We start from the raw sequence: 21,504 nt of genomic DNA, 5'->3' as shown, positions 1-21,504 counted from the left end.
GTGGTCTCCCTGGACGCTGAGAAAGCGTTTGACATAATTGAGTGGTGTTACCTATTTGCTGTACTAGAGAAATTTGGGTTTGGCCCTACATTTATTTCTTGGATCCGCCTGCTATATACCTCTCCAAAAGCATCAGTTAAAACAAATAAGTTAGTCTCCCAACTTTTCCCTCTGTCAAGGGGCACACGACAAGGATGTCCCCTCAGCCCTCTGTTATTTGCTTTAGCTATAGAGCCTTTGTCAATTAAGTTCAGAACAGCACATGACATAAATGGAATTCACAGGATGGAACCTGAACACAGAGTGTCTCTGTATGCAGATGACCTGCTGTTGTACATTTCAGATCCAGTGTCATGTGTCCCTAATATTGTGTCTATCTTAAATGAGTTTGGGCTTTTCTCTGGTTATAAATTAAATCTGTCCAAAAGCGAATGCTTTCCCATTAATAATTTGGCCCTTCAGATATCAGACAATGAACTTCCTTTCCGCCTGTCAAAGTCTGGCTTTAAGTATTTAGGCATACATGTCACCCGTGTTTTCTGTGACCTTCATGGGAAAAATTTCAAAGTTCTCATGAACAAATTGGAATCAGATTTGAAGAGATGGTCTGTGCTTTATTTATCTCTTGCAGGCAGAGTTAATTGCATAAAGACGAACGTTTTACCTAGATTTTTGGTTGGCCTTCTTCTGGGTCTGTGGCCATTGTTAAGCCTTGCGGTAAGTTTCTTAACGGGAGTAGGTCCGCATTCCTTGGAGTGCTTTCCCTTGGTGGGCCCCGGACTGGGGAGAGTATGCTTCTTAGCGGGTATCCAGGCTCGGGTAATGGGGATACTCCTCTTGGTAATCCCCACTGCTGGCTTTGTCTGGCTCGCATTCTGTCTGGTTCAGGGGCCTCCTGGGGCACTTCTCCCTGGTTATCCTCAAAAGTCACTCTTGCCCATGTACGTTGGGGTTCAGCTGACCTTGGTCTCTCTCGGTAGGGTGGCCCTTGGTTTGTACTTTGGGTGTTTTGTACCCATTCTCTTATTTCGACTGGAGAGTAGGATTCTCCTGCCCTTCTATGTGGTTCTCTGCCTGGCCATACTTCTTGGTGCGGCTCTGGTTCTGGATAGACATTGTAAGTCCGTCCTGGTGACTGGGGGTTGTTATAACATGATCCGTGCGGTTCCAGAGTATAGGGGGCATAGTGGTTTTGGTTTGTTGGGATCACCCCGGGATTTTGGGTTAGGCGAGGGGCCTCTGGGATGTGTCTGGGAGGTTGGGGGGTTATATACTGTGGTATATACGGGTGTGGGCGGATGAGTTGTGGTGGTAGTGAGCGTGGGCTCTGTCTGGGCAGAGGTGGGTGTGTGGGTGAATGGGGTAGGGAGCGTGGTGCCGGCCGTGGGTTAGGTTGAGGTAGGTGGGGATTGGATAGAGGGTTAGGTTGAGGTAGGTGTATTGGTTGGGGATTGGATAGAGGGTTAGGTTGAGGTAGGTGTATTGGTTGGGGGTTGGATAGAGGGTTAGGTTGAGGTAGGTGTATTGGTTGGGGATGGGATAGAGGGTTAGGTTGAGGTAGGTGTATTGGTTGGGGGTTGGATAGAGGGTTAGGTTGAGGTAGGTGTATTGGTTGGGGATGGGATAGAGGGTTAGGTTGAGGTAGGTGTATTGGTTGGGGATGGGATATAGGGTTAGGTAGGGGATCAGAGTTGGAGGGGGGTAAAGGGTAGCTAAAGGAAGCGAAGGGGGGTAAAGGGTGCGTGGGAGCGACTGGCTGGGGAATGCTGGGAGGAGGGGGGAAGTCTGGGGTTGGGTGAGGTCGCTGCTGCGGGTGGGGCCATGGTAAGGGATGGGACTGGGTGCCGGGCACGGTTCTAGGGGTTTCCTGGTGTAACGGAGGGCGAGCAGGAATGGGGAATGGCCCTCCCATGGGTGGCATGGTGGGGTACTCTTCTTCCTCCTCGTATTCTTCTGTGACTTGTGCTGTCGCACCGTCCCATTCGGTGTAATCAGCTGTAGAGGGTACGTTTGCGTACACATGCTGTGAGTTAGGCCCTTCACTGTTTTCTGTAAGCGGTGGTCTGGAGTTCCTCGATAAGGTTAGGCCTTCTCTTTCGAGGTGCTCTGCTAAAGCTTGTGCAGTGTGGACGAGCCCCCACTCAGTGTGAGTGCTTTGGGTGGGCTCATCTATCAGGTTGCTGTACAGAGGGGTCGAGGGCCCCTCTTCTTCCTCCTCCATCGCTTCCGAGTTCCTTTGGTGTGGTTCCCAGTCCTGAATCTCCCTGGCCAACATTCTAACATCCCCTTCATCTTTTCCTACTAAATGTATTTCAAAATGTGGTCTTTGCTCCATTAGAGCCCCGGCTGGTATCGTGTCTAGTAAGAACCTTATCATTTCTTCAGTGCTGGCTCTTCTATATTCTAGGCCCTCTCTGGTAGTGGTGACTACCAGAGTCCGGGCCCGGCTGGTGGCCGTGTGGTAAAGAGCTGTCTCCCACATGGATGCTAGTTCTCCGGTTATACGCCCCGGGGCATTGGGCCCCAGGTGGGTTCCTCGAGGGGAGCGCATATGGGTTTCTGGTGAGATCCCATAGAGGCATAATCCTGCCCCTAGATTCCCTGTCCAAAACTCTCCCCTCTGGTCTCTGACCACTTGGTTAAGATCTCGGGTGTGGTAGGTCTGAGGGGGGGGACCCTGTCCGAGTCGTTCTCCCCTTGCCCTCATTTCGTCATGTTCCGTTTGTAGTTGACAGAAGTGTCTGTCAAAAGTGCTGGTTATTCTTGTTCTGCTACTCTTGGGTGTCAGTTGTTTCAAAACTGCCCCTTGTGGGCCTTTGGCCACCCGGTTTAGCCCTTCTGCCCCTTCCGCTATGTACGGTATTAGATAGAAGGGCTGATCCGGGTCGCCTTCAGGGGCAGGTTCCAAGTCACGACTCTGATAGGCCCGTATTACCCAGGGGGTTATCTCATCCTGGGGGCCTCTGAGTATGGCTCTTGAGTTGTTTGGGTGATTACCCATATGTCCGTATTGTAGAGTGGGCCTCCCCATTGGGTAGCCTATTCCGTCCTGCGAACTTCCTGGTCCTGCTCCCCGTGGAGGCACATATGTACCTGTTTCATCCGGCCCTTCCCCCCTGTATCGCGGGTCCCATAACGTCCCTGTCCGAGTTATCGGGTTTAGGTTGTATGATTCTCCCCCCACCCATATTTGAGTGGGGGTCTCCCATATGGATCCTTGTACGGCATTCTGCCTCTCACTGTTGTGAGGATACAAGCGGGGTAGGTCACTGGGGTTATTGGGAGACGCCAATGGGGCTTCTTCTCCTACCTGTGGGTTATGAACGCCCGGTGTTATACGCGGGGTGTTCGCTGTGAGGGGGTTCCCCTGATGAGGGGTAGCCCCTGCTGGGTCTGGTCTTCCCCATTCTGTTAGTACCCGAGGGTACTGTTCCACAGAATATATCACGGGGTTATTAGGAAAAGATGCTGCTTCCTCTCCTCTCTCTTGGTTAGGAGCGCCCGGTATTAGACGCAGGGTGTTTGCTGTGTGTGGGTTCCCCTGATGAGGGGTAGCCCCTGCTGGGTCTAGTCTTCCCCATTCTGTTAGGACCCGAGTGTACTGTTCCGCAGAATATATCACGAGGAACCATTCGGTTTGTACATTTTGGCTGGTCATGTCTCGTAGATATTCAAGGCTATCTCTTTCAGAGTACCCAAACACCCCTGTCCCCATCAAGGGTATTAATACCTCCTGGATAGGGTTCGTTTCATTGGTGTTTACCAATCTGGCATAGTCTCCGATTTGCGTATAGATGGCCCTTAAATGGCTTCTGGCGTTAACTACCCTGTCTTTGGGTTCGTAACACGCCTGTAGGCACACCACTACTTTGGGATCCCCGGTGCTGACTGGTAACAGAGTGAGTGGGGCTAAGGGTAATCCTTCCCCTCGTGCCGTTTCATCTCTTTGCCGTTGGAAAACCTCCGGCCACCTATTTTTTAGAGCCTCTGCCACACCTGCATTATGCAGTAGATCGGTATTAGCCGCATTCACCACCATTTGTGGTCCTTGTCCTACCTCTATCCATGCTATGTTCCCTTGGACCAGGCGTAGATTGGGCCCCAAGCGATGTTCCCTTGAGGCTGATGAGCCCGGGGTACCAGGACCACCTCCCCATTGTCTGAGGGGGCTTCAGATGACTGGCTCATCCTTTTAGTCCTTGGTTGGGGCCCTCCGTCCCCCTGGTCCAATCCTAGACTTCGTTTTGCGAAGTCAGGTCCCTTGGGCGGACTTTCTTAATACTTAAGTTAACCTAGGCTTCGTTTACTCGTTCTTAACAACCCAAGGGGGGGTTCCGATTTATTAATAATAATCTTCTTATCTCATGGATAGTCGCACTCCGGTTCTTGGACACTTTCAGTGTCTTAGTGGTACCTGGTTCAGATTTCCTTGTTCTATTTTTCAAGCGTATCGTTCCAGCGTCACTTCAAGCCCTGAATGCTCTCTGTTTGAAATGTTAAAAGGTCCTGGCTGGTTCGCCATGTCGAAGGATTCCCCTGTTAACTTTTTGGAAAATTATTAGAGGATTAATCCTACTCCAAGTATCGTCCTATTTACTAACAGGAATTATGACATTTCTTCTCTATTGGATTTGTTTAATCCTCCTATACAGCCTATACCTTAATACTAGGGATGCACCGATGCATCGGCCGTACATCGGTATCGGCCGATGTTTGCCTCTTTTAATGTTATCGGCCTATCGGTAATAAACTTGACTTTCACCGATGGTACTGGCCGATGTTTATGGCAGGCAGTTTTTAAAGAAAAATATTGTATTATATTCGTTTTAATCTTGAATTTATATGGCATTCCCTAAGGGTTTATGCCTGTGTTTTGTAAGGCTGCATTGCAAGCATCTGTTTACAGTTGAAATGATGTCTTGATGCCTGGTAATATTATATTATTACATAAATCTGATTGAATTTGTGCTCATTCAAAGTTAAGAGTGATAAAGGGCTGACATAATTTAACACATTGCTTTTTAGATAATGATTTCATTATTTTCCTATAATATCGGTATCGGTATCGGTATCGGCTACATTGTTGTTTTGAACATCGGTATCGGTATCGGCCAAGAATTTCCATATCGGTGCATCCCTACTTAATACCTTAATACCTTTCGGCCTCTGGTATCTTCTCTAATAAATATATGATGAGGAGGAGTACAATGGAGCCTGGGACCGTAGCTTGCCTGTGTTAAGGACTAAGAATAACTAAGTGCTCTTCCCTCAGATAACAGGAAAGGGGCCAATCTCTGCTTACCTTCCGAGGGGTCGGTCTGTTTGACCTTCTTGTAGCAGTTGCAGCAAATGTGCTGGGTGGAAAGTGAGTCTTTAGAAAAAGTAGGTCGCTCTCAAAGTTGAAGTTGTAAAAAGTATGTTAGTTTTATTTGTAAAAAAGGTAACAATGGTTACAGATAAAAAGTATAAAAGTTAATAAGGATTACTTGTAAAGAGTATAATAAAGGAGTAACAATAGTTACCTATATAAAAGTATATTGCTTTAAATGTGCAGTAAGAATCTCAGAGCATATGGCTATGAATTCAATCTGAACGAGACTATGTGAGGCTTCCCTCCAGATATATATAGCAAAAGCAGTTGTGATCTTTTACGTCACTGTCATTTCATACATTTTCTATTGTCTTATTTGGGCATATGTTTGCTCATTGGCTTTCCTAACATACAGCATCATTTCATGCATTGACATTGCTTAATCACATGTTTTGTTCACTGTCTGTCATAACACATCCTGTTTTTGCCATTTATGGTCTATGGTATGGGCCTCTTCCTCTGCGTGGGTAGGGATGCTCTCTGTGGCGATGGCTTGTTGCAAAACTTGTTGCGCACACGTCAGCATATCTTCGCTCAGTCGTATCAGCTCGAGCAGTCATTTCCTGCATGCTGCGCAATCGTTCGACAATAACAATACAGATGTGTACATGGCGAGATTAATAAATTCTACAAGTGACATGGGTTCACTACAATATATAAGTGAAGATAAAACGGTCATGGACAGATCTAGGGTATTTGGCTACCACGTTAGTAATGGTCATGTTGGCATCACATATGACCTGGACATTCATTGAATATGTGTGCTTTCTGTTTCGGTAAATGTGTTCGTGGATTGAAGGTGGGACTGTTTGCATGTGGGTGCAATCAATGGCTCCAATTACGTTCGGAAAGTTTAATTTCAGCTATCATAGTGGGGAAATGTATATTGACCAGTGCGCCGTAGCAATGCGTCGAGTGCCTGGGTGAATAGATGGCTGAGTGAAGGCTGAGACAACAACTGCAGAGCTATAACTGTGTGAAATTATCTGGAGGCCAATATTTGCAAATGTTGCCAGGAGTTTATCAACTGATGGAATGGAATGTGATCGCCGGGTGGAGGGTTCGATGTCGTCTCTGATCTGGTCCAGTAATTGAAGTATTGTGTGGCTGGCTAACCTGTACGGTCTAATCGTTGTTAGATATCAATCTATTTAACGTGATCAAGCTGGCCTCCTGACCTTTTTGTAATCAATGGGATTTAATCAAGGTATTCATTCAGTGTGATTAAATCAAGGTCAAAGTCCTAATTAGCAATCATCCACTCAACTAGTACCTACCTCTAGACACACCCACTACCTGTAACTTATACTGTATAAAAGAAGTGAACTCATGTTAGTATGTTGAAAGAACCGTTCGTGCAAGATGCGATCGGATTGTCCTGTGACGCTGGAATAAACATATTTCTTATGTTGGACACTTTCACGAGTTTTCCTGATTATCTGCAAACCTGACCTTGGATCAAAGAAACAGATCTTCTTCATGATTTGTGGATCACTTATCTGAAAAAGTGTTATACGAGTTGAAAAAATTATTTCTGTGCGCTGTCTCTGTCTTCTTTCTTTGCCTTGCTCTTATAACTGCTGCCATATCAACGTTTTCAGACTCAATGGAAATGCGCTTCCTGGTTAAGACGTGCTTTTATGAGGTGGAGAATTAGCTAGTAAATCAGAGACGTGCGCTCGCCAGGCAGTTTTAGTAAATACCACGCAATACATCATTAGGCGCACTTACCTTCTCTCCTCCCATTAAATTGCGCTTCACGCCCAGGTTACCACCCACGTTTCGATGCCATCCCACCTGTTTGCAGGTACACACCCATAAAGCGTTAATATGCGCCTCTACTCAAATGCGCCCCCTTAGTAAAAACCGTTTTATGTTTACGACCGCTATTTTATGCCTGAAATGGGCGCAATCCTGTTAGTAAATCAGGCCCTTAGTTTGCTTTTATGTGATCAAGTTATATTTAGCTGTGATGGTTAACTGTGATTGTGTGTGTTGCAGTGGGAGAAGAGAGTCCTGGTCCAGCACCCCCAGTGTCTCCTGCTGTGTCTGAGCTGAGGCTGGTGCTGCTAGGGGGGAGCACAGCTGGGAAGAGGGCAGCAGGAAACACCATCCTGGGCACACACCCACACACAGAGACCCAGCACAGCAAGAGCAGACAGGGGGAGGTGGCTGGGAGACGGGTGACCGTGGTGGAAACTCCAGACTGGTTCTGCAGTGGACTCTCTGAGAAGGACCTGAGACAGGACGTGGGGCTTTATGTCCGTCTGTCTGCCCCAGGACCTCACGCCTTCCTCCTGGTGATTCCAGAGGAGTCGTCTGAAGGAGAGGCGAGGAGGATGCTGGAGAAAATGGAGGATATGTTTGGGGAGAGCTGTTGGGGACACACACTGATCCTCTTCACCCATGCTGAGGGGCTGAGAGAGAGGAGTGTGGAGGAGTTGCTCCAGACAGGGAGCCAAGAGCTCCAGCAGCTGGCAGAGAAATGTGGGAACAGGTGTCACCTTCTCAACGTTAAGGACATGCCTTACAACACTATGATCACAGAGCTGCTAGTTAAGATAGAAGAGATGGTGTCAGGAAACAGAGAGAGATTCTACAGCAGTGAGACCTACCAGGAGGCAGAGAAACAGCTCAGAGAGATAGAGAGAATAATACAGAAAGAACTACAGAGAGAGGAGAGGAAAGTGATGGAGGAGAGAGAGAAAAGAAAGGAACATGATGAAAAGATGGAGGGAGAGATTCAGCAGCATGAGGGAGAAATTAGAATATTAAATGAGAGAACAACAGTACTGGAGAGCAGGATGGATGAAGAGAAGGATGAAGAGAAGAAGAGGGAGATGGAGAGAGAGATAACCAGAGAGATTAAACATAGAGAGGAGATGGAGATAAAGCTGATCAGAGTGAAAGAAAAGAGAGAAAGGGAGAGGAGAGAGATGGAGGAGAGACACAGAGAGGAGATGGAGGAGATGAGAGAGAGCTATGAGAGAGAGACCAGGGCTGAAGTAGAGAGAAACCTCATGAAGATCATCCTGCCTGAACTACAGAGAAACATCAGCATCACCAAGGAGAAGATGGAGGAAGAGTTCAACAGACAGATAGAGGAGAAGGACAGGGAGATGGAAAGAATGAGACGGCTGCTTAGCAATATGGAGTCTGAGTCTGAGAGAGAGAGACGGGCCATTCAGAGACTCAGCACTTCACTACTCAATGAAAAGGGAGAGTTCAACAGACAGATGGAGGAGAAGAGCAGGGAGATAGAGGGACTGTTGGAGACTGGACATGCACAAAGATCACTTCAGAGTTGAGAGATGGGGAGGGGGAGAAATAAAACAGAGATGTTTGCTGATGCACTAATAGAATGGTTGGGAATTGGGACAATTTATGTCATTAATTAATCTCAAGCCTGGACTCAAGCGTCAACTCAAGTAGAGTTTAGAGACTGAGTTACTGTAGGTTCTCAACAGTGAAGGCTTTGGGAATGATTAGGATTTGGGACAAACTATGCTGCTGACCTGGCCAGAGTCACTGTAGGTTCTTGTGAAAAGATGAATTCCCCCCTTCTCACCATTTGCAGTAAAATGTAGTTCATCTCACATTGCCGACAAGAGAGGGAGAGAGAGACAGTAGATTTACACAGACACACATGGGACAAACTATGCTGCTGCGTGGCCATTGAGTTACTCATCTATGAGTGGGCTGAACAGAAGCACGTGAACAGAGAGCAGGAGCATGTTTATGGAGAACTTAAAAAACGTCAACAACTGAACGCTGATTCTCAATGGATATGAATAATAAAGATTACTAAACCTTCTGTTTGACTTCTTGCCTGCTGCTATACACAGGCAGCACATATAATGTACATATTGTACTATTTGTACATACTGTAGAAATGTTCTCGTTATCAATATTTCCTTGCCTTGCCTTATTGAACTTCCCAAAATCCCTGCTGTATATTTGTAAATATTGTTTTGGTTCAACTACTGGGTTCGGAATTGTTCCTGATGGGGCGATAATTGATTTTGCACACCTTAAGACTTTTTTCCTTGGAAGTCTGTGAAAGGGTTGAGCTGTTTTTTTTGTTTTTGTAATTAAATCCTCTGTGAATGAAATTAGTTAGTAATGTGTATTTTGCAATGTTTTCCATGACGTGTATTTTTATGATGTAAGATTGTCTTCTATCACTTCTGCTGTTTGCATTGTGTTAAATATGCAAACCAGCATAATAAAATACCGGGAGGTATGGAATGTTTGTGTAGCCATTAAGTAGGTGCTGACTGGCTAATTACATAATTGTAGGATGCCAGTATTGTTTCACCCTGGCCCGTGTGTGATCGCCCTACTATTATTGCTGTTATACAGAATAAATGCTGATAGATCAAGTACACGCCTCGTCTGCATATTCATCCAGCCATACAAAGACCTTTTAGGTAAGATCATTGTAACAGGCTGGTTAGAGTCCGTTACATTGGAGTCTTGTCCACTATTGCCATGTGCATCATGTCTGCATGCAACATCACTACCTGCCTGCCATTCAGAATTTGTTATCTGAAGCTTGTGTGATGGAAATTGATATTACCATTGATTCATATATTTACCAGTGCATTGCAAACATGTATGCTCTCCCGTGTGTGTGTGTTTGCCATGTGTATTGATCACCCATGGTGAGGCCCTCAGACGTGGCCTATGCAGAATAGGCGTCGGCACCTTTCCAGACATCCTCTCCAGCCAGCCTATTTACCATGAGCCTTTGTGTGTGGACCTTCCGGAACCTTCCGTGGGGTAACTTCCCCTCCCCTCCCACTCACAAGCCCCTGTCCCACCTCTCAACTGTAACACACCCCCATTGACCTATGACCTCCCATAGCTGACCATATAAAAGTCCTACTGTACATTTGATATTCAACTTGCACAGGTGTGTAATTTGAAACTAAACTTGCACAGGTGTGTGAGGGCGGGCAGCTACACTGAACAGGTGTGTGGGTGTGCGTGTGTGTATGTGGGGGGACTTAATTGATAGGATAAGCATCATATTATTCAGATGTGGGTTGGCTATCCTCTATTCACCTTCTGCCCTCTGCTGGTGGAGAGAAGAACTGCAGAACTGCTTGAGTTCAGTCTTCAAGTCTGGAAGCTAATGATTAAAAGGACTAAAGACCATAAACCTGAATTACAACACAGCTGGACTTTCCTCCTGGTCATAGACTACTTCTCGGGATCTATGTAACGTTGGATAAAATGTCAGCTATAATGTAAACTCTTTAGTTTATGAACCTGAGCTAAACTGGTAATAAGAGGAAGGACTGAGAGAAAAGGACTAATCCAGAGACTCAGCACTCAGGATTCCAGCACTACTGAGAGAGGAGGTGAAGTTGGTATATCAGCCATTCCACACGAGGGACTGTTACTGGGAGAGAAAATGGCCTCCATATCTCTCTGTGGAGGAGTTCTCTAGTTTACGCTGAAACACTCAGGGATCCTTTTCTCCTGTCATGAAGTCACAGTGTGTGTGAAGCCTGTCTACAGCAGGAGTGTCCAGTCTGCAGGAGAAACAACCTGTGTGTGTTTGGTGTGTTAAGATTCTTAGAAGCAGAGGAACCACAACTTCACTCCCATAGCTGAAACACCAGACTGAGGTAAGACCTATTTTATGATGAGCAGAAATGATTTATGTAATAATAGTTCAACAGACAACAGATCACTCCATTTTTAAACATTTTGTTATTTGGATTGTGGATTTGAATATGTGGTGTAATTACACATGCACTCAAGTCTAGTGTGTTTGTGTGTGGGTACTTGTGTGTGTGCGTGTGTGAGAGGGAAAGAGAGATAGAGAAAGAGAGATAAAGACAAAGATTTCTCTCTGGTTTGTTTTTCTTTAAAACAAAACTGATTCTACACAACTATCAGGGTGACTTTGAGCCATTCCTTTGTTTAATTATGGGAATACAATTCACTTTAATACAGCTATACAATTTATAGACTGGCTTGCAAAAAGAACACTTCAAAAGCTTGACACAATCCACCATTCTGCTATTTGATTGGCTGTGTGTGCCCCTAATCAAGACACACCTCTGCCATCTGTATTGTCTGGTCACATGACCCTGTCTGAATACTCGCTGTAACATCCACTAGTTCACTGGTCACATGACCCTGTCTGAATACTCGCTGTAACATCCACTAGTTCACTGGTCACATGACCCCGTCTGAATACTCCTTTAACATCCACTAGTTCACTGGTCACATGACCCTGTCTGAATACTCGCTGTAACATCCACTAGTTCACTGGTCACATGACCCTGTCTGAATACTCACTGCAACATCCACTAGTTCACTGGTCACCGTCACATGACCCTGTCTGAATACTCGCTGTAACATCCACTAGTTCACTGGTCACATGACCCTGTCTGAATATTCCCTGCAACATCCACTAGTTCACACTAATTTATAAAACTCTTAATTGGATACTCACTTAGTCAGTTATATATGATACAAAGTCAGTTATTCCAGCATGTGTGTCCAAGTCCAATATGTGGTCTTCCCTCTACATCAGAGCCCCTAAAGGGGAATTCACCTTCTCACACACGGCTCACGACTGGAATCTGTTTAAAAGTGGAGTTAACTCAGTCACTGCTATTTATTTACACTTACTGTGTCTGTTTCAGGAAGGCAAAATGGCAGCCGCAGTCATGGACAGAGGTAAGGGATATCTTATGGTGTGTGTGTGTATGTGTGTATGTGTATGTGTGTGTAAGTGTGTGTGTGTGTGTGTGTGTGTGTGTGTGTGTGTGTGTGTGTGTTCAGAGAGAAATAAGCAAGTGAGACAGAGTGAGCATGTAAAGTGCATTCACAAGGTTTTAAGACAAGTTTCCCCACATTTTATGACCAAGATTCATTTTCAAGTTCAATTAATTTTCTCATCAATCTATTCAAAATACTCCACTAGATTCCTCTAAATATTTTGCTGTATAGCATACAAGTCACATTCACACATAGGAAGGTAGAATACAAAACCTAACATATTCTATTTCACCTGAAAACAAACAAACCTCTCAAAGTCATTAATGGGGTTGTGTTTGTATGCCAGAGATTGAGTATGTATTGAGGTATGTATGTGTGTGTGTATGAGAGAGAGAGAGAGAGAGAGAGAGAGTGAGTATGAAGGTGTAATTCAGGTGTGTGTGTTTGTGTGTGTGTGTTTGAGAGAGAGAAAGATTGATTGTATAGGTATAATTTAAATGTGTGTGTGTGTGTGTGTGTGTGTGTGTGTGTGTGTGTGTGTGTGTGTGTGTGTGTGAGAGTGTCTGTGTGAAAGAGAGAGTGAGTATGAAGGTGTAATTTGTGTAAAGTGTGTGTGAAAGAGAGACAGATTATCTATGTAAGTGTGTGTAAGTGTGTGTAAGTGTGTGTAAGTGTGTGTGTGTGTGTGTGTGTGTATGACAGCGTGAGTATATGTAGCGAAGAGAGGGCGTGGTCAGGTGTGGGTGATTAGTAACCAGGTGAGTGCAAACGCGGTGCAGGTGAGTGAGGATGCAAGTGTGAGTGATCAGTACCCCAGTGTGTGTGAGTGTGGTGCAGGTGAGTGAGGTGAGAGAGTGGAACAGGTGTGTGTGCTTGTTAGGCCGTAAGGTGAACACGGTTTTCGTTTCAGCCCGTTCCACTCACTGGCATCTACACAATCTTTAGCTTATAAAAAAGAACGAGTCGTGGTTAGTTACCAAAAAAAAGTTCGTCGCTGATTTTCCAGTCGATTGTCTATATGGCTTTGTTTTATGCAGAACTAGAGACTTCAGAGCGTAATAAGATTTTTGTCGGGAGCCGTGCCACGGTTCGACACGTGATCATGCTACACCAATGAGAAGGCTGCATTTGTCAACAGAATGGAAAAATGGCGGCTCCCGTGCGGTTAGAAACATCGTTAAAGATAGAGGAAAACATCCGAACATCCTCAAAAGTGGGCTAAATTAATTCTAATTAGTGCTGTATAGATAGCTGCGTCCAAGAATAACAATGAGGCAAATATACGATAATGTTATTTTTATGTTAAGTCATTTACATCAAGTTTAACATACATGGGAATACCCATTACTGTGGATCTTACATGGACTGTGAACACCCACCGAAGAAATCAAGGCAAAGACTGTACTTCCTACATCAGCTGAGGAAGTTCAGCACCATCAGCTGTGTGTCCTGACAGCATCACTTGGTATGGGAACTGTACAGCCTGTGACTGCAGCACCGAATCATCAGAGCATCTCTCCATATTCTGCAGGAGACCTACAAGAAAAGACCTACCTACCAGCGCCCAAGGTATTGTAAAGGATTCCTAACATCCTGACCATGGACTTTTCAAAACACTGAGGTCAGGCAAACGTCTCTGCTGCTACAAGACCAGAACAGAGAGACTGAGGAGGAGCTTCTTTCCTCAAGCATTCCTTATCCTGAACACACACAATGATTTTAAAACATCAATTACACCTTTTTTCACACACTGCTCTTTAAACTCCCTCTTGCTATTTATGAAAAATATTTCTTGATCTTTCTTTCTTCACACTCGCACAGAAAAAACAGTAGTATTTTTATGTATGTGACAAATAAACCTCCATGTGTCAATAAAAGGCAGTAATTGTAAATACCAATGACCATCTGTTTGTTCATTCATTCATTCATTCTTCCACAAATGAAAACAACACTAATGAACCATAAAAACACTCTTTATGAAACATGAAATATGATATATAAAACTGTACAAAACTGAATAAGAAATAACAGATTAGGGACACTCAGTCCTCACTGTTAGTGTCAGTGTCAGGACAGTTATCTTCCAGTTCCTACAGCAACGACATAGGTCAACTATGCAACACAATCCTGCAGAAAAACATCTGTCTGTCTCACAGGCACCTTTGCAGCCACAGTGTATCACATGCAAAACACTGTCAGGGGCCGGATTTCTAGTCATCCAGTTGACGTGCAAGTTCCCATTCTCTATTTGCCAACCATATCCAGCAGGTGATGGAGCACTTATATTATGTTTGAGACAGGACCTCATTATTGCAGCCTGGTAGTTTGCCCTTTTGCAGTGCTGATGGAGGGCATCAGTGGTAGGGGGAATGGATAATTCTGCCAAGGCTGATGATGTCATACAGAAAGCCTTGAACCTAGCTTTATTTACATTATCAGCAGCCGACTGATCATATAAGTGGCATACATACTGGCAAAGAAATGCAAATGTTGACTGCTCCAAGTTTAAGTTAGTACCTAAACTTTTAAAAGCATTTAGGTACTCATCTTTCTCACATGCAACAGAAAATGTCTTTTTTGTCTCCTTTGCCATTAAAGGCACTTGTGGAGTCACACCCAGAAAATGTTTGAATTCCGATCAAGGCTGAAAACACACTGGTTCCAAGAGCTGATGACACCTTGGTAATGTCAATGATACATGTCCTGTTGCCAGTCCCTGTGAAAACATATAAAGTGAATGGCAAATCTGTCTGCACACTTACAGCAATGACTGCCACATCTGTAGATGCCAGACAGTGTAGCGGGTTGAAACGGAAACAGGGTTCACCTTACAGCCTATATAAGGATGTGCATGTGTGTGAGTGTGAGTGTGCACACACTGGGCACCTTCACGAGGCTTCTCTCCAGTCTTCTCTTCCACACACACACACACACACACACAAACAGAGTTGAAGACCTTGTAAATGTTTTCCCACATAGTATGTTTTTGCATATGAAAATGCCAGTGAAAATGCCTTTACATATTGTAAACATATAAAAGGTCAGGCACATTTATGTGGACCTTCCCTGCCATGTTCTATCAGGTGACGTTTTAAAGACCCAGCTTGTTCAGAAGTTTTTCCACATTGGCATGAGTATCAACATATGCATTTGAGAAGGGCAAACTTCACACTTCAGAATTCAAGCATTACATGGCTTTTCTTCACTGTGCAACCGCTGATGGCATTTCAGACTTGATGTCCTAGTGTAGTGTTTCTCAACCACTGGGCCGTTGCACTTATCCTTATTACTACTGTATTTTGTGCTGTGTCTTACTGATATAATGTATTTAACCCTTATTTAATGTTAATCACAATTACAAACGAGGGTCTGACAGGGCTTACAATTAGGTGTGAGTGCTCCAGATCAATGAGGAAAAGTCAACCCCCTCGCTGGATTTCTAAAGTTGGGATGATTATTGTATTTCTGTAATGACTTCTTACAATGTTGCATGGAATTGTTTGTGTATCATCTAAGCCTATGATTTCTCATAGTTAAGATCACCTTAGCTGACGTAGGAAGTACAGTCTTTGCCTTGATTTCTTCGGTGTGCTGGGTGTTCACAGTCCATGTAAGATCGTCAGTAATGTGTATGCCCATGTATGTCAAACTTGATCTAAATGACTTAACATAAAAATAACATTATCGTATATTTGCCTCATTGTTCTTCTTGGACGCGGCTATGTATACAGCACTAATTAGAATTAATTTAGCCCAATTTTGAGGATGTTCAAGTGTTTTCCTCTATCTTTAACGATGTTTCTAACCGCACGGGAGCCGCCATTTTTCCATTCTGTTGTCAAAAAGCAGCCTTCTCATTGGTGTAGCATGATCACGTGTCGAACCGTGGCACGGCTCCCGACAAAAATCTTATTACGCTCTGAAGTCTCTAGTTCTGCATAAAACAAAGCCATATAGACAATCGACTGGAAAATCAGCGACGAACTTTTTTTTGGTAACTAACCACGACTCGTTCTTTTTTATAAGCTAAAGATTGTGTAGATGCCAGTGAGTGGAACGGGATTCATTTTCTAAAGCACTTTTCGTGCTTCACCTTGCGGCCTATGTGTGATTGAAGACCTGAATGCAGCTGATGAGCGTGCAGCTGGGAGAGTTAGTGAGCTGAAGGGGGCGTGGCCGGAGCGGAGTGTCGCAGGAACTTGACAGAGACAGAGTACCTGTAGGTGTAATATAAGTGTGTGTGTGTGTGTGCTTGTGTGTGTGTGTGTGTGTGTGTGCTTCTGTGTGTGTGTATGTGAAAGAGAAAGAGAGCAAGACCAAGAGAGTATGTACATGTCCTTTATAGTGTCTGTGTGTGTGTGATTGTGAGAGTAAGTGTGTAGTTGTAATACAAGTGTGCATGTGTGTGTGTGCTCGTGTGTGTGTGTGTGTGTGTGTGTGTGTGTGTGTGTGTGTGTGTGTATGTGTGTGTGTGTGTGTGTGTATGTGAAAGAGAAAGAGAGCAAGACCAAGAGAGTATGTACATGTAATTTATAGTGTCTGTGTGTGTGAATGTGAGAGAAAGAGAGAGTAAGTGTGTAGTTGTAATTTAAGTGTGGGTGTGTTTGTTTGTTTGTTTGTGTGTGTGTGTGTGTGTGTGTGTGTGTGTGTGTGTGTGTGTGTGTGTGTGTGTGTGTGTGTGTGTGTGTGTGAAAAAGTGAGAGTGAGTATGTAGGTGTTATTTAAGTGTGTGTGTGGTTGTGAGAGGGAGTGTGTATGTGTGTGAAAGTCATTAACACAACTCCCTGTCCCCCTACAGATTTTAAACTGGTCACCCCTAAACCTGTCGTGAAGGCTTCTGCTGGTGATGATGTCACTCTGCCCTGTAACCTCTCTCCTGAAACCAGTGCTGTTGCCATGGAGATCAGGTGGTTTAAGAGGACAAACTGTATCTACCTGTATAAGAATGGTCATGTGACAGAGGGGAGGGGCTATGAGGGCAGAGTGAGTGTGAACACCCAGGAGCTGCAGAGAGGAGACGTGTCTCTGACACTGAGAGAGAGAAGAGAGGAAGATATAGGAGTGTACACATGCCAGGTCATCAGTGGAGAACACAAGGAGGAGGGAAGAGTTGGGCTGATAACACCAAGTAAGTTTCCTGATCCTCTGCTGTAAAGAGCTCAGTGATGTCATTCATGTCACAAACTAAACCTGCTCACACTTACACTCTCTAACCTGATTACACTTTCATACTACAAACCTTCACACCCTACACGTACTCTCTATCACACACTCTCTCTCACACACACAAATACAATAATCCAATTCAGTATTTGTTGTGAGTGTGTGTATGTGTGTGTGTTTGTGCGTTCTAGAAAATGGCTGGCTGACTGAACTATCATTCTGGTGTTTTTATATGTCAGTGGTTCCCAAACTGGGCTGTATGTGCCCTCAGGAGTGTGTCAGAGTTGGTGTTCATGAAACAAATTCAGTAATGGTGGAGCTAACATGGCAGATGAACAGTATCCAGTGTGTGTGAGTAGTCAGGCTGCTGAGGTTTGGATGTGTAGAAGTTTCTGGAGTGATTAGGTAGGGACACCAGAGACTAGAGAGTTGGAATGACCCAGGTGTGAAGTGATGAAAGCATGAATAATGCCCAATTTATGCTTGAAAGTTTGCACGGAGACGGACACATATCCACGCCTTGGTAACACCTTGCACAAGGTGGAACACCCCTCCGAGCACCTCGACGGACACCGACGTGCACCTCCTGATTTTTTTGAATAGCTACGGATACCTCCTTGGCTGTGATTGGTCCACTAACATTTCGAAACAACATAATTTCCTGTTTCTTTCCCTATCTGTTCCTATTGCTGTCAGAGCCGGACCTCATCTGACAGAGTAGTGCTAGAACATCTGCTATGCCTGAATAAAACACCAGCCTACACTACAGTCTATACTACACCAGAACCAAAACAAGTCCAACCATCTGGGTTAAATCCATGTTGTTGTGAAGAAAGAGGATGGCATCAATCACATTTCATTAAAGCTTCACACTTCTGACATTGGATATTTACAACAGCCTCATTAGAATTAGAGATGCGCGATATTTCGGCGTCCGATGTATTAGTGGCCAATAAGTGCAAAAAAAATGTAATATTATTATTATACCGATTATAATTATAATTTCAGCCGATAATTTAAGACGATATTTTTAAGGTCTAATTTCCCTCCAATTATTCTTTCCAGCATTACCCAAAGACCTGTTACCTGGCTACACACTTAACTTTTGAGCATGGTGAAGTCCTTGAAATAATCATGTCAGCAGTGTGGAACTACTTCACAATATTAAAAGATGATAGAAGGGGGGAGAGTGGACTTTTAGTTATTGATATACGTTCTGAGGGCAGCATTGCCTACCATTGGTTCTCTCGCTCGTCCAATCACAGACACCAGGAGGCGGGCTTTTGAATATTTCAAACTTGCAAACTTTTGCGCGCGATTTTTTCTGGACAGTACAAGCCAAGGATTTTTTTCTGGACATTACAAGGAGATCGTTGGAGATCGTTGCACTCGAGGTAAGTGTACGTTCTAGTGTTACAATGTTGTAAAATATAAAGACATTTTGTCAAATGTGTTGATTGATCATGTTTTTCACTTGATTAATTTTACTTAACTGCCAATCTATGCCCTGGCCAAACTAATGTAAGCTAACTCCAAGCTAACAGTGAACCTTTCTAAACATTAAGAGATGATTTGGAGGTTATTGAAGATTTAGTGTTTTATACAGCACTATAGAAGTAATAACTGTTAACGTGAAGAATGTAATGCCGCTTATTTCTATTAAACCCCTTATTTAATTAGATGTGGATGTAACGTAGCAGAACTGGTAGCACTAGCGATTATATGATGATTGCTAATGTTAGCTTACATAGTCCGACCTGGTTTTATGTCATTGCAACTTAATGTAAGGGCTTACAGTAAGTTCTACTACCGTTTTCTCTCTTCTTATCAGGATTTAGGCCTACATTAAATACATTTAGCTGCTCTTAGGGGAACTCCGCGGCACGTTTTAAAATTATGCTCTGAGGGCAGATTTACCGCATATCGGTGATTCTGCTCTTGGAGCAGCTTACAGTATGTCCGTTAACTCGCTGCTCTGAGGGCATCTTTACAGTTATTACTTCTATAGTGCTGTATAAAACACTAAATCTTCAATAACCTCCAAATCATCTCTTAATGTTTAGAAAGGTTCACTGTTAGCTTGGAGTTAGCTTACATTAGTTTGGCCAGGGCATAGATTGGCAGTTAAGTAAAATTAATCAAGTGAAAAACATGATCAATCAACACATTTGACAAAATGTCTTTATATTTTACAACATTGTAACACTAGAACGTACACTTACCTCGAGTGCAACGATCTCCAACGATCTCCTTGTAATGTCCAGAAAAAAATCCTTGGCTGTACTGTCCAGAAAAAATCGCGCGCAAAAGTTTGCAAGTTTGAAATATTCAAAAGCCCGCCTCCTGGTGTCTGTGATTGGACGAGCGAGAGAACCAATGGTAGGCAATGCTGCCCTCAGAAGGTATATCAACAACTAAAAGTCCACTCTGCTAGTAGAGTTGCTGTGTGCAATAAATGTCCATCGCCTACAACGAGGAGGAAACAAGGCCAAGAGCTTCAACAACACTAACCTTATCAGTCATATCGAATCTCGTCATACGTGTTCAAAGAATATGAAGCCACTAACATGACCAAGAAAGCTAATCCTGCAGGAGGTAATGCTACAGTAACTTCAATATCAGAGGCATTTGAGAAAGGACTGTATGTATTGGTTCTAGTCTGTGAGAACACCCACGAGTACCAAAGCAGTCTTCTTTATCTTCCTTAAATGTGCATTCATCAAATTTCCATTACCTGACGATGCGTGTGATCGTGCATATTTGTGAGAATAGAGACTAATCAGCACTGCACTGAATAACATTAACATGAGTTATTGCTACCTGATAACAATTACACAACCAATATTACTAGATACATATCATAGTGGACACTAGACAACATAGATCTCATTCACAGCTCATCCAGTCAAAATCTTAACAGGATGAACCCATCCTTATTGCATCGAATCAACATAAGAACAGAACATAACTAAATCTCCGCTTAGCATGCTAATCGCTACTAATAGCAACGTCCCCTTCACAAATACACAATCTAACACAGTAGTAACTTCATGAAAACCCTTACTTTCATAAGGTTTGCACACAATGCCTCACATACAGGTCAAACAATGATGATTTACGAAACGAATTATGCACCCAGTATTGTCAACTAGTCTTCCACTGTATTGGCTAAACTTGTGACTTGAGATTTATTTAAACTGGAGTGTGTACTCGACCAATGACTCGAGCCAAACGTGGCAGCAATTACGTAGTGATATTAAAGAACATTTGTTATAATGAATTAAAGATAAAAGGAAACCTTAAACCTTTTCTAAAAAGGTAAATCATTAACCTTTTGTACCCTTTATTTTTATTAAAAAAAAAAATACCGGTTATCATATCGGTATCGGCCACAATAAACCAATAATTATCGTTTCTCGTTATCGGCCCAAAAATTCCATATCGGTGCATCTCTAATTAGACTATGCATCGATGATGATGCCATCCGACAGAAATATGTCCATACAATATATTTCACCTCGTTAAGTTTTGTTTTAAACTCTCCAGATGACAGTTTCTTTTCAGTTCACCGCAACGTTCGTTATACAACTGTTTGGAGAGAACGCGCTAATTCACCGAACAAATAATTTTACATTACTTTTCCACCACTTGTTAGTCATGTCATCCGTTCATATCGATGTGAATCAATCACTACTAATACAACTTAAACTGTGATTGGGTTTTTCTTTTTTCATTTTGCAGCTTATTTACTATTTAATTCACATAGCAGCTCCCCCTTCGTAAACATTACACATGTTATTTGCTTACCATAGAAGTACTGTCAAATCAGAAAGAAAATCAGCTATTACCTGACCAATAGGCCTGCCTCTAAAACTCAGTGTTAGTATTCACAACTAATTTGTCCTTCATTCTATCAAATATAATTAAACTGCTTATGGAATTGCACCCGTGAGGCAAGCGTGAGTATAGAGTTTTATTCTTTTATCTGTCCGCTTATATACAAAAGCTTACATTATCTTGAAGTGGAGTTAACATGCAGCCAACTCCATTGTATTACAAACACTGACACACACACACACACACACATAAGAAAGTAGGCTACACCTGGCGATTATCTTGTCTTTTATCTTCCACCTTTGTATAATGTAACTTATAAACGCGACGTTTCAAAAGCGCTGTGGCCGTCCTCAAAAAATATTTGTCAATAAACAAACTTCTGCTTTATGTGA

General features: G+C 43.5%; 1 protein-coding gene across 1 annotated transcript; it reads left to right on the top strand.

The window, feature by feature from the left end:
• Positions 1-5,816: 5,816 nt before the first annotated feature.
• LOC308365572 (uncharacterized protein) lies at positions 5,817-8,679 on the top strand (the record flags this gene model as incomplete). The annotated part of the gene is made up of 2 exons (XM_080839041.1): positions 5,817-5,838; positions 7,373-8,679. The coding sequence occupies 2 exons, from the start codon at positions 5,817-5,819 to the stop codon at positions 8,677-8,679; spliced, it is 1,329 nt and encodes a 442-aa protein (XP_080695167.1).
• Between the last annotated feature and the right edge of the window lie 12,825 nt (positions 8,680-21,504).

The sequence above is a fragment of the Sprattus sprattus genome (assembly GCF_963457725.1).
Source record: "Sprattus sprattus genome assembly, chromosome: 5".
In the NCBI taxonomy this organism is placed as follows: Eukaryota; Metazoa; Chordata; class Actinopteri; order Clupeiformes; family Clupeidae; genus Sprattus; species Sprattus sprattus.
This window is presented reverse-complemented; position numbering and strand designations above follow the sequence as displayed.